Source organism: Leuciscus leuciscus (assembly GCF_965113295.1).
Source record: "Leuciscus leuciscus genome assembly, chromosome: 11".
In the NCBI taxonomy this organism is placed as follows: Eukaryota; Metazoa; Chordata; class Actinopteri; order Cypriniformes; family Leuciscidae; genus Leuciscus; species Leuciscus leuciscus.
Genome location: NC_138735.1, coordinates 28,394,133 through 28,407,822, shown reverse-complemented (window position 1 = coordinate 28,407,822; position 13,690 = coordinate 28,394,133). Strand labels below are relative to the sequence as shown.

Sequence of the window (13,690 nt, the reverse complement as noted above, 5' to 3'; positions counted from 1 at the left end):
CTAGAGAGAGCTCTTTACTGAATGAAGATGTACCAAACCCTTCGAGTTCCTGCTGTCAATCCGCAGACAGTCCTCACAACAGAAGAGAAGATGCAGAATGATCCACCTTCCTCTCAAACTCACACAGAACCTGAGCAACAGACACAAGTGCTTGGTAACATCCTATTATGTCAAAACAATGTACATCTATTGCCAGTGAAGTGCTGTAAACAAATCAAACAGTCAGACCTGCAAACTCCTCAGACTAAAAAAGGTGACGGGGGGGGGGGGGGGGGGGTAATCTACATTTCTGCAGATTAACTTTTTTTTTATACATGCCATGGGATTAATCAATGCATGCTGATGAATGATGTATAATAATAATAATAATAATAATTAATCTGCATACCCTAGTTTTACACTGATGTACAAGACTGACAGTGACACAATAAGACCTCATGTTAGCATCTTTTTACTCTTAAAAAAAATATATTAAAAAACATGTATGTTCTTTAATGTTTGATTATAATTTTACTGTCTTCACATAGGGATGGGATTTGATAAGATTTTTTCAATAATAATGCCACTGACGATTCTGATTATCGATCCAATTCTTTAACGATTCTCTTATCGATTCTTGATAGCACTGTGTGGAAAAATTTTTAAAATGCTTTTTAAAAAAAGTGGTTTTATTTATATTAAAGTTTAAGCTTGAGTTAGCAAACTGTACTTTTTATATAATGTATGTAATAAATAGAACCTTATTGTAAAGTGTTACTGATTAGTTATACACCGATTCAGACGTCTCCTGAGTTCACTGTTGGAAAGATCAGTTGTTTTAACGATTCATTAAAATGAATCGGTTCAAAGGAGTCATTATTAGTTCGCGAATTGGACGTGTCGTGCGCGTTGTGTGATTACCCCAGCAGTTAGGACATGGACATCCAAGATTTGTGTCAAGTTGTCAACATAGAAAACATTTCATCACTGTATAGTTTTATTTCGTTTAATTAAAGTGTTGTTTTATGTCAGCTGAATGTCCGGAACGCTTTTCAGAGAAGATAAGGAAACTTATTTAGCACAATTCACACCCAGCAGTATAATTCAGGAAAAAAAAAATCTCCGAATGCTCCACACGAAACTTTGGTCTTCCGACCTTTTACCATCGTGTCGATTTATTTTGATTAATATGTGCGAGGGAGAGAGAGCAACACAGCGCCTAGTTTGGAGACGGTGAAGTCGTTTACACAGAGAGTGCGCGCGCGCGACCGGCTCTCTCTCTCTCTGGTCGTTATTTTAGTTAAAACATGCGCCCTGTCACAAACGCAGCCGTTCATCTACATTACTCACCGATCAAATAAGACTTTGGCGGGCGCTAAAACAAGTTCAATGCAGGAAAATTCATGCGTGAGTTTCCATTACACTCGCACGGTAGCCAGCAAATGGCGAGTTCACCTGTTGTTGACGCTGTGTGTGTCATGGTGTGTGTGTGCTTCAAGATTATGACGCAAGTGCTAAGATTCCGATTGGCCAAGAGAAAAAGTGCTAAGATTCCGATTGGCCCAGAGAAATGTAAATTATAAGAATTATCCAATAATGTTTCGCAATTCTAACCTGCATGGCAGTTTACTGTGAGAAACAATACCCCCCCCCCCCCCCCCCCCCCCCCCCCCCCCCCCAAAAACTCTCCGGTTCTACGCGATTCACGTAAATGACCCAATTGACCAAAAAAACGTCGATTGTCGCCGAAAAGCGACAAGTTTGCAGGTATGAACAGTGCTGCTTTAAATAGTTTTGAGAGTTTTCAGCATTTATTTTGGGTTCTTGTGTTTTTGCAGATTTGCTGAGCTTGAATGGAGTGAAAGTGTCATTTCTGTCTCCAGACTCACTCAACAAACTTCCCCTCAAAAACAAATACAGGAACTTGTTCAACAGCATCTTCTGTTCAGCCAGGTGAAGCCTGTTCATACGCAGCTCACAGAAACAGTGCTTGAGTTTGTGTGTGAGTGACCTGGGGGGTATTCCAGAAAGCTTGGTTAACTTACCATTTGGTAAATCATAACCTCTGGGTTGATTTACCCCAAACCCGCATACCATGAGTATGTCGGTTCCAAAACACCTGAGAAGAGTTAGTTTAATCAACCTCCTACTGGTTACCCAGAGTTAATGCGCGCGCACGGTGAGTACATAAAGACATTTTCAATGGATGGCCGATTTCAGGAGTCACCATGGAAACCCAGGGAGAAAAAAAGCGAGCTACATACTTAGGTGAAACTGAGTTGGAGGTTTTAATGCTTGCTTATGAAGACTATAAGCCCATTATAACAACAACAACAAAAAAGCAATACTGCTGCATCAGCAAAAGAAAGAGAGTTGGCTTGGCAAAAAATAACGGACAGAGTAAATGCACGAGTTTATAAAATTATAAATGGGCTATTTTCCCCTTTCATTGTGACGCAAAAATTATTTGGGGCATGTAGTAAAAATAGACAAGTATTTACTTGTTGGCCTCCATACATTTCTTAATATTACAGTAGGCCTAGTAATGCACATAATTGGCTAGTAATATGTTGGCTTCTTGTTTTATCAGGTGTAATCCTTCTGGAGCCAGAAGAAGTGTGAGCTAAGTCAAAATGAAACAAAAACATTCTCCAACAATGTAATTTAGTATTTAATGTAGCCTAATTTAGTTTTCTATGTAGCCAATAGAAAGAAGGCTGAGGCCCATAAAACAGGTGGGGGTCCACCTTTACCTTCCCTCACCCCAGCGGAGGAGCTGGCGCTGTCCCTTAATAAAGGGCGACCTGTGGTCGATGGGATTCCAGGGGCAGTTCGTCAGACTCAGTTACCAAGACAAGTGGTTTAGTAAAATGTAGGTGTACCATATTAATACTTATGATTTATTGATGTTTTCACTGTTTTTGTCAGTGTTTTAATAAAGAAAATCATCAACACTGTCACCATTTTAAAAAGGCATTTTGAATGCATTTTACAGTCATTGATTCACTTGTGCAGTATGCATGCTGCTTTGACTGCATATGCTGTATACTGTAATCTTATTACTAGTACTCTTAGATGTTCCTAATGTCCTTCTTTATTAGTTGTATTTGTTTAATAATATACATTGAGTATTGAATATGCATGATTATCTTATTGGTTTAATTATCTTGCAGTTGCTGATGGCCACATTGTATTATTGGATCCTCCTGCAACACCACACTCTGTCACAGTTGTAAGTGATTATTGTCTTTAGGTTTCTGTTTGCTAGACCAAGCATCCTTCCTTATTTTCACTGTAGGATGACGATGAAGAGACAGAAAATGTGGGGAGGCTCATAGAGGTATGATGCATAGAATGAATTCCCCCTTTTTTGCATAAGAGAATAAATAAATTGTCATTGTCATTTTTCAGAATATGGCAGGAGATTTTAATACAGATGAGGGTCCATCTACCTCCACACAGAATCTTAGCAGTGTAAGAAATGTTCTGCAGTTCTCCTTCCTCATTTAAATATTTGGTCTGTGTTTGTATTACAGACTTTATCAGTCATGTTTAATTATTCTGTCTTTCTAGTTGCCTGCCAAAGAGCTGTATAAGGTCCACCTTCAAAAGCAAATCAGAAAAAGTGACATGGACCTTATACAGCTTCAAATGGAGGAGAAAAGGCTCAACCTAAAAAAAGGCCAGACTTGACTTGCTGGAGCACCAGCTTAAAGGGATAGTTCACCCAAAAATGAAAATTCTATCATTGTTTACTCACCCTCAAGTTGTTCCAAACCTGTATGAGTTTCTTTGTTCTGTTGAACACAAAGGAAGATATTTGGAAGAATGTTTGTAACCAAACAGATCTCGGTCCCCATTGACTACCATAGTATATTTTTTTCCTACTATGGAAGTCAATGGGGACCGAGATCTGTTGATTACAAACATTCTTCCAAATATCTTCCTTTGTGTTCAGCAGAACAAAGAAACTCATACAGGTTTGGAACAACTTGAGGGTGAGTAAATGATGACAGAATTTTCATTTTTGGGTGAACTATCCCTTTAAGGTGGGAAAAAGTATGTGAACATTAATCTGTCATTGGTTGATGAATGAAATCTAAAATTATCAGTGTGGCAATGTTGTGAAGAACAACACAAGCAGCTGTGATGTCACATGACCTTTCTGGGTTGACCCTGAGCCCACGCAGGCACTGAAACCTTGCCTTCAGGATGCCTATGGTCCATGTTCTGCTGTGGGCCAGGTTGAATTGTGCCTGTGGTCCAGGCTCAGGTTCAGGGTAGGGTGTCATCATATAGGGCAGACAGGGGTACCCTCTGTCCCCCAGCAAGTAACCATTGAAGTGTCATATAAAGGTAGTTAAAGTGTATAATTGCATAAAAAAAACTAAATAAAAAAAAACATTGTGTAAGGCAAAATTTGTGGCACAATGATGCCTCCCTAAACATTCTGGCATCATGTACAGACCCTGGCCATTTGGCTTCAACATTAGTGATGAGGTGGGTTGCATCACATATTACCTAGTTAGTGGGGACCAGTAATGAGGGTGATTTAATGGTTTAAACACCCAAAAATTTAGCACCCAAAAAATCTATTGTCACCTGCACATTGATGCTATGGATTGACTTCCTATTAACATAGTCTCCTTCATTGACTGAAGGAGCTTTAATGGGAATGTGGGTTCCATCAATGCACCCAATTACATTTGGGAACCCTGAAATTGAAAGTTATATAATTAGAAACTTTTAAAATGATTGTGATTGTGACTGTCACTGTATACAGTATGAATAGATTAAGTATAGTGCTATGTAACTAAAATGGTCTTTCATAGAATATCATAGAATGGACAAACCCGCCACTCTGTGGAATTCCTCTTTAATGACCCTCAGTGGTTTATGGCCAGGGAACTGCACAAAAGTGTGTAGGAACCGTTTGAGTGCAATGCATACTGTACGAACAGCCCTACACACAGTTGCTTTTCCCACATGTTCTGCATCACCTATTGTATACAAAAAACTCACCGTCGCAAAAAATGTTTAATAAATGGAGTTAAATATTTAACTCCATTATCTTCGTTTAATAAATTAACGATTCTTTTGAAAAACGGTAACGCTCCCGCAAATATTCATTTGGATACGAAAACACATTGATACGTGGTCGTATCACCCTCTCACGGCGGAAAAGATTTCGTATTATCTGTGCTTCCACATCCACTGGATCGTCATCAAAAGGGCACGCCATGCTCAGTAACCTTCTGAAACAAACTAACCCTGGAACATAATCTGCTACCGAGCAGGTTATCTTCAGAGAGTAAGTTCCTATGGTTACCCATACCCAGAAAGTTACCTCCGTTTTTGGAACCGAAAGTTGAGGTTATCCACTAACTTACCCTTAAACTTACCCGGGTATGTCACATAACCTGCTTTCTGGAATACCCCCCAGCATAAACTGTCTGATGATAACACAATCTCTGTTTTCTCAGTATGGTTCATCAGCTCGATTCTTCTCTGAGAGAGATCGCAGCGCCTGATGCTGCTCTGGTGATAGAGTTAGCGAAGTGAGTCCATCATCACACACACAAATCAAACTTACATTCATGCTCATGCTAACATTTTGATGCATAGCTTGCAAGCAAAACCCCTGAATGCTCATTATCACTGTTTTTTCTTGTTCAGCTTCCTGTTGGACCTTTCAAAAGAGCAAGTGTCAGGTTTTGCTGACAGAGTAAAGGAGATCGCTGAAGAATCAGGATTCACTGCAACACACGACCAGAGCAGCGACTCGCAGAGTTTCAGATACACACTCTACAAACATACACTGCACTACATCAGTCATATTCATTTGATAAATTACAACAACAACAAAGACATTATCAGATTAGAAATTGAAATGTGTCTTAATGGGAGATTTAATTAACCAAGACTTCATAACTTTAACAAACATTTAAATATGAATATGAAAATGTAAATAATTATATAGTTTCTAGCTGCTTGAATGTACATGAACTAATGATTTTAAGCATTATATAAATGTATTCATGTTTGGTAACTTTTTAATGAATGTTATTATGAAGTGTTGCCAAAATCAGCTTTGAAACTAATAAATGACCAACAAATGCACAAACAATTGTGGATGGGTTAATCAAGAAACAAATAAAATGAATAAATGCATTAATGACTATTAAATAAATGGATACATCTCTTAGGTCAAGATAACAGAACAAACTTTACAACAATGGGAGCACTTAAGTAATAGAACTAAGATAATTAAAGTAATATAGGAAAAAAACCCTACAAATAAAAATGCTAAACAAATAATAAGTCCAATGTGGCAATAATTGCAAAAAAAGGAGGACAAAAAGTGAAAATGAAACAAAACAACAAAAACCAAACCAGTTGATGAAATAAATCAACCCCGAGTAGGGATACACGACATTTCGGCCATTTTCGGTCATTTTTATTGTTACCGTTGCCCAATATATCAAGGCCGTCGATAAATAAAGCATTATTTCCTTTAGATGCGGTTCGACATGGTTTTTGCTTGTAATATTGAAGTCACTTCAAAAAGTAAAATACAGTTAAGTGCAACATGTGTAGCGCAAGTCTGTCATATAGGCAACATATAATTATAATGAGAACTTATAATTGTGTACTTGGGACATGGCTTTTAATGGTGAAACTTTAATGAATGGCACATCCCTAACCCTGAGAGAACGTTTGGTCTTCATGTTGATCCAGCAAAACACAAACATCATGTCATAATAATAAAACCAAAAACACGTGTGTTTGAACAATTTTAATAAAAAAAAGTGAACATGTCGTCTCTTCCTTTTCATTCACATACAAAATGTAAAGGAACGACAGATTTCCAGAGTAAGAGAGAAAGTGTAAAGCTCTGCGGTGTACAGATAGTCTGAGCCCAAAGGAAATCAGAGAAAGAGTCAAGCAGAGAGAGAGAATACAGTACTGGCCCGGGACAGAGGAGAGATCGATCGCTGATGATTCAACATTCATAAGACAGATGAGGTAAAACACTGCCGCTCCACATTAATATCAGCACTACACAAACACTTGCATTGCTACTGTTTTCAGTTTCAAGTTAATTATTAGAATAGTGACAATAATAATATAACAACAACAATTCTAAATTCCTTCAGTAAGGTTTAAATTCTAGTGAGATATACAAGTGTAAGCAGTGTTAGAGAGAACAGAAGAAAGATCACGGACCTTTTTGAACTATATCAATATTTGCAAAATGACAATATCTAGGAGTTGTGCAAACGAGATCTCGCGCACTCAAAAGGCAACTTTATATCTGCCGAGTATGAGGGTGTAACAGAGATAATAAAAAGTACAGCTGCCGACAGACTGCAAAGAGAAAACCGAAAACTGAAAACTACGTTTACAAGCCCTTGCTCTCAGACCGGCTAAGTGTAGCAAAGGGCTTACAGCAACAACATATAGTGAAATACAGCATTAACGCAGCCTGTATATTGATTGTAAATGTTTGATGTTGATAATCATATCTCATTCCTTTTACCTGTGAAACCAGTCACCACCTTCATATCCTTTGCAAAAACAGTTTTTGGTGTTGTATGTTCAAACGCAACAATTGTCTACTCTAATCATATGAGTTATAGTGGTATGATTATAGTAATATGTCCTGCATCACATTCAAACTCTAGTCTGTCTATTAGTGCATATTATAATAACAGATTCAATCAATTTCTGTTTTGTTTTTCCCATCACTTTTCAGTTTTTTACTTTTTTGAAAATAAAAGTTACATTGGAATGTTTTTATTATTATTAAATACATATTAAATCAAGACCACATTTAGCTTTGAAAGCATTTTTGCAATTGAGTTAGTTCATTAGAATATGGTTAACTATATAAATGGATTCCAAGTACATAATTTAAAATTAAAATCAAATCAGATTTTGCACTATATACTTAGCATCTAGTTCTCATAAGAGTTAAAGGGATAGTTCACCCAAAAATAACAATTCTGTCATCATTTACTCACCCTTTTTCATTCCAATAATACTTTGAGTCATCTTCAGAACACAAATGAAGATCTTTTTGATGAAATCTGAGATCTTTCCATCCCTCCATTGACAGTCTACGCAACTACCACTTTGACGCTTCAAAAAGTTCATAAAGAGATCGTAAAACTAATCCATATGAATTGAATGGTTTAGTGCAAATTTTCTGAAGAGACTCGATCACTTTATAAGATGCACAGATTTAATTTAGGCTTTTATTCACATTTTAACATTCATTAACTCACACATCAGTTGTGGTAAATGGAAAGCATGTTCGTTTGACGTGTGAGAACCAATGAGGTTCATTCTCGATCTCAATCTGTTCTCAAGTCTTACAGGTTTTGGAACGACATCAGGGTGAGTGATTAATGACCGAATTTTTGGGTGAACTATCCTTTTAAGGAAGCAGGAAGTAAACAGGAACTAACTACAATTAACTGGCCGTGATTAATCTTTTAAGTTTAATTGTGCATTCGAAACACCTGAGATATTAACAGAAATTTGTCGTGGCATAAACGTTTTCTCCTCTGGCATCGCAGTTAAAAAACAGTTAAAATTAATAGACTTAATAGTGAGATGAACATATAAATGTATCTGGACAATCATATTAAAACTGCAGTCACATGTAATATTCTGAGTCATTAGTCACTGAAACTGTAAATATAAATCTGCTCTGCGGATTCAAGTAAAACGTCACTGGATTTTGGTCCATGATCAAGTTATTCTGAGTCTTAAACCTTAACATAACCTGTTCAGATGGAGAGTTTCTATTAGATGTGATTTACTGTCCTGTAAGAGCAGCGAAGTGCCTTCATCAGAAGGTACAGAGGTGATGCATTACCGTTCACATGTCATCCTAACGTGTTATGAACATACACTCATACTAACTGGTCAGATCATTAACCATTAGATTCCCATCATCTGGCGATAATGTACACTAATAATTTTTGATTCTTCATTACAATTAAAAGTGAGGACCTCCTTTAAATCTAAACGTTGGAAACTGTTCTACTGGAAAACACGAAGGTTTTCCGCTACCACACTACCTTTCGCCTTTAGTCCTCTTTCATAAATGTTATTTAGTACTAATACGTTTTTCTGAAGAAGCAGCTTCCACCATTTTTACATTATTATGTTATTCATGGCTTCATGGCATCGATTACAACAAGCATGGAATGTATGAATGCATATTTGTAGGTTATAACAAACGTGCTTTCAAACGAACACGCACACACTCACACACACATGTGGCCTCATGTCTTCTTTTGACCGTCATAGGCAATCTGTTCTACCTCTACAGGTCTTTTTTGCTCTGAGGGTTCTTCGAGTGGTTCTGCTCAGCTTTGGACAGGTCGGGCTTCTCCGGTGACAACAACTCCAGGAGATCCACCAAGGCCTTCTTGATATAAGCTCCAAACTTGTGAGAATCCTGCAAACCAAACATAAAATAGCATCACATGTGATTGTCATCAAACACTGTCATAATCAGGTGTAGCACCATAAAGAAAGCCATAAATGTTAGCTATATTTGCCATGTTAATCTGAGTTTTTGTCCTACCAACTTTAGCAAGACTTTAACTATGTTTCCATCCAAAGTTGCAAATTTAAAGGTATAGTGGAGGATCTTTCCGAATTTTAGATAAGACCCGCCCTCTCCACTTTTTGAATAAGTTTGATTGATTCACCAGAATGATTGACAATTAGGAGGACCAATAGTATAGGTGATCCACCCGGAAGTAAAAAATCCTTCGCTATACCTTTAATTAATGCGAAAAGTTGGAATATCACATAAAACATTTGTGAATAAAGCACCGTTTCCATCCCATGTGTTCAAGAGAACAAAAGCATCACTTCCTGGGAAATTGGCACAAAATATCTCTAATAACAATGGAAGTTGCTGCAGTCCGGGAAGCCACTGTGTCTAAAATGCAATAAATGCTGTCATGTTATCTTGAGTTTGGATGCTGGTGTTTGGGAACGCAATCATGAGAGACACTTCTGGGTTAGTCCAGTTATCCAATCACATCCTCTGTTGAGGCGAAACCACGTTTTTTGTTGTGCATTGAGGGATTCATTCAGTAAATGTTTCCATCTTAGTTTTTGTGCATGTCTTCTTATCAGATAATAAATGATTGCACCTCAATTGAGGGCATATGTTTTTTTTATACACTTTATTATTTTTTTTGTGCATCTTGGCATTGCCATCCAGTGTTTTAATGCGATATCCCAAATTTAGCATAAAAATAGATTGGTGGAAACATAGCTAGCTTGTCAAATCGTTTGCTAGTCTCTATTTCTTCTTTTCCTTTGATTTCAGGGAATTGGTAGAAGAAGCATATATTAGTGTACTAACAGTCTGAGGGCAGGAGTGTTTGCTGGAAATATGGAAGTTGATCATGTTTTCTCCGATGATGATGTAAGACACGCCATAACCATCATCTGCAACCTGTCAAGAGCACACAGACGAACGTTTATAAAAACGCACAGACAATTGAGTAAAAAAGTTACTAAAAAAAGTTATTAAAAGTGAATATGCATGAATATTTCTGACCGGGCCAAATCCTCCACCGCAGGTCGTGTAGTCTGGGTGGTTCACGAAATCAAACAGCTCCACCTGCTGGAGTGGAGTCTGACTGGTGGACAGACGCCACGTTTCTGAAAGCACCTGAAGAGAAAACGCACACCAAATTTTTTTTTATATCAAATAAGAATACAAATATTTTTAAATAATAAGATATTTACAAAATGAAAGTACTACATATTTCATAATATAATACTGCATTTAAAAATGTATGTAGTTAGATGGGTGAATCTCACAAACATGTAAACAAAATCGAAATAAAAGATAGTTAGTTAAATAAAATAAAGACTAATTTTAGACTATTATGAATTATTATTATTGAATTTTTTTTTGCATCGTGACATTATTTTCATGAGTACATTTCCCCGGAATTTTCATTACTATATAATTTGTGGAAATTTTATTTTAGGGGATTTGTTTTGTTTTCTCATTATCCTCAAAAGTAAGTCACGCTATAACATTTATTAATTCATCATAAATTAAAGGCTGTACATTTTACCATGATGTATTAACACTTCATAATTTGAATAATAACTTTTTAAACCCACTTTTAGGAAAACATTTTTGGTAACGCTTTACAATAAGGTCCCATTAGTTAACATATTTAATGTTATGTTATTGTTAACATATTAGTTAATTAATGCCTTACCTAAAATTAACTAACAACGAGCAATACATTTGTTACAGTGTGTATTAATATTTATTAACGATAGTTCATTGTTACCGGTAGTTAGCTCAGGTCATTAAATAATATAAAAAGATCAATTTTCTTAAAAATAATGTATAAGTAAATGTTGAAAACTAAGATTAATACGGTAAATTATTTAGAAGTATTTATCATTGTTAGTTCATGTTATGAAACCTCATTGTAATGTGTATTTTTTGCACTACAGTAATGAGAATTTGTCATGAATCACGATACAAAAAAAAAAAAAAGTCCTAAAATGAGCTTGATTTTTTGTTCTTGACAGGTTTATCGTGCATTTTCCAGTTCGGACACACATGAAAAAGCATTTGCAAGGAATCAAAATCAGTTAAACTAATCTAGTTCCAACTTCCTTGCTAATCAGATAACATTCCCAGAGTCACGCACCTCTTTGAGGAAGGGTGACTCCTCTCCCAGGTATTTGGACACAATGTAGAGGCAGAACAGGTGTCGGTCTATTCCTCCTCCGGTCATAGCCATCCTGTAGAGATGCTGGTGTTTCTCAGACGCCGTACGGAAGAGACGCCGGCACACCTCCTTACTCTACAGACACAGAGAGAGGTTTAAATATGCACTGTGAGTGCTTTAAGGGTGTGTTTTAAAAGATTTGTAAACTAATTACTCTTAAACTATTGAAAGTAATCAACTGTCAAATAAAAATACTTAAATTATTGTATTAAATTGTAAAAAAGTGCAGGACATTTACATGCATTAAGCAATTAAATTTAACAGCATTTAACAAAATATTTCTGTCACTACAAAAATATAACATGCACAGCGTGTGTGTAATGTGTGTATGTGTCCAGCTGTTCATTAATATGTTTACGTGCATGTTTGTTACCTCTCCACCCTCTAGTGCTTTGACGAAAGCGCAGCTCTCACTGGTGCAGGGACGCACCGTCTCAGTCCGGCCCTCGCGGAATAAACGGGTCATAGACGCCTCGTAGGTCAGAGAGAACGTGCCTCGATTCTGGATTTGGGGAAGGAACGAGAAAGGAAGAATGTCATTATTTAAACCTTGACAGTTACATCAATTGTTTAATGTTTCTTAAACAATTTCAGTGAACAGTAAAGTTGCTAAAACATCAGAGATGTGTGAAATATACACACTAAATAAGTTTATACAATAAAATAATGTATACTTAAATAATGAATATATGTCATGAATGTATGTAATATGTCAAGATAACTACCTGAGTAGTTGCATCAATGCAACCTGTTCCTGGTCATAACATTTCCTACATAGTCATACATGTACAAAGCAATTTCAGTGTTCAGTAAAGTTACTTAAAGTGCCCCTATTATGCCTTTTCAGATATTATCTCTCATTTAGTGTGTGATAACGTCTACAAAGATCAAAGTGCAGATAAATGAAATTATTGTTTTCTAAAGAAATAATAGATTCTGAACTGCCTGAAACGAGTCTTCAGTAATTTCCAGTCTTACTTCATGCGCAAAACCTAAGTTGGTTTGTAACAAATTTGCATAATGCCCAACTATGATCTTCATTGGCTGCTCGCGAACCACATCTACTTTGACCCTCAAACATCAAATAAGCGCTGAGGAAGCCTCCGGAGCTGAAATTCAGATATGGCAATATACGTTTTATTTCCGTAAGCGATCGACCAATCACAACAGACTGGGCCATCCGACCAATCAGAGCAGAGCAGAGCAGGCTCTCGGAAAAGAGGGGTTTAGGGAGACTGAATCCTTTATCAAACTGTTTCAAACACTGAAAAAAATTCAAGTGTTTTTTGACCTTGGATGCATGTAAACCTGTTGTAGGAGCCTTTAAAAGAGCATAATAGGGGCACTTTAAGATAGACAATGGACATGTGTGAAATATATACACTTTATTAGTGTATAATATATATATATATATATATATATAATATATTTTATATACAGTAAGTCACACTTAAAAATATTTGAATGTCACTGCATTAGATAACGAAATATGAAACCAAGTACATTTTCAAACATTCAACAAAAAAAGGTTATGTTATTATTAATAAAACAACAGATCTAGTGTTGAAAGAAATGAAAACCCAAAGTATTGTGCCACTTTGTGCTTGTGTTAGTGGAACATATTCATAGTTAATGTGATTCTTGACACCTGTGGCTCCTCTGTTAGTGTGAGCTTGAGGTGAACGGACTTCAGCACACTACGCTGGGTTTTGTGTCTTACCCTATAATAGGCCAACTGAAGCGCAATCTGAATGAAGGCATCTGGACTGATTTTACACTTTTTGATGGCACCCTTGCCAAACTCTTGTATTGGGAACACGTGAAAGTCGATGTCGTCGGCGAGGGCCTGTGCCACAGCGAGAGACTGATCCACACGCTCCTGACACTGAAAACACATACAGGAAGATCAATTA

At 36.7% G+C, this 13,690-nt stretch overlaps 2 protein-coding genes across 2 annotated transcripts in view; one reads left to right on the top strand and one right to left on the bottom strand.

Annotated features, from left to right (window-relative positions):
• Window positions 1-27: 27 nt before the first annotated feature.
• On the top strand, window positions 28-7,977 carry LOC309508819 (dynein axonemal assembly factor 3-like; the record flags this gene model as incomplete). Its single annotated transcript, XM_082183289.1, has 4 exons — window positions 28-154; window positions 1,818-1,932; window positions 5,463-5,537; window positions 5,656-7,977. 4 exons carry the CDS (start codon window positions 28-30, stop codon window positions 5,894-5,896), a joined length of 558 nt encoding a protein of 185 aa, XP_082039415.1. The 3' UTR covers window positions 5,897-7,977.
• Window positions 6,761-13,690, bottom strand: part of LOC309509415 (carnitine O-palmitoyltransferase 1, liver isoform) — a 30,339-nt gene continuing 23,409 nt past the window's right edge. The window contains exons 14-19 of the mRNA XM_082184095.1: window positions 13,498-13,662; window positions 12,151-12,279; window positions 11,697-11,852; window positions 10,574-10,687; window positions 10,376-10,468; window positions 6,761-9,451 (exon numbers count right to left, since the gene is read on the bottom strand). Of these exons, the coding sequence (XP_082040221.1) occupies window positions 9,317-9,451; window positions 10,376-10,468; window positions 10,574-10,687; window positions 11,697-11,852; window positions 12,151-12,279; window positions 13,498-13,662 (792 nt within the window). The 3' untranslated portion in view covers window positions 6,761-9,316. The remainder of the gene's footprint in view (window positions 9,452-10,375; window positions 10,469-10,573; window positions 10,688-11,696; window positions 11,853-12,150; window positions 12,280-13,497; window positions 13,663-13,690) is intronic.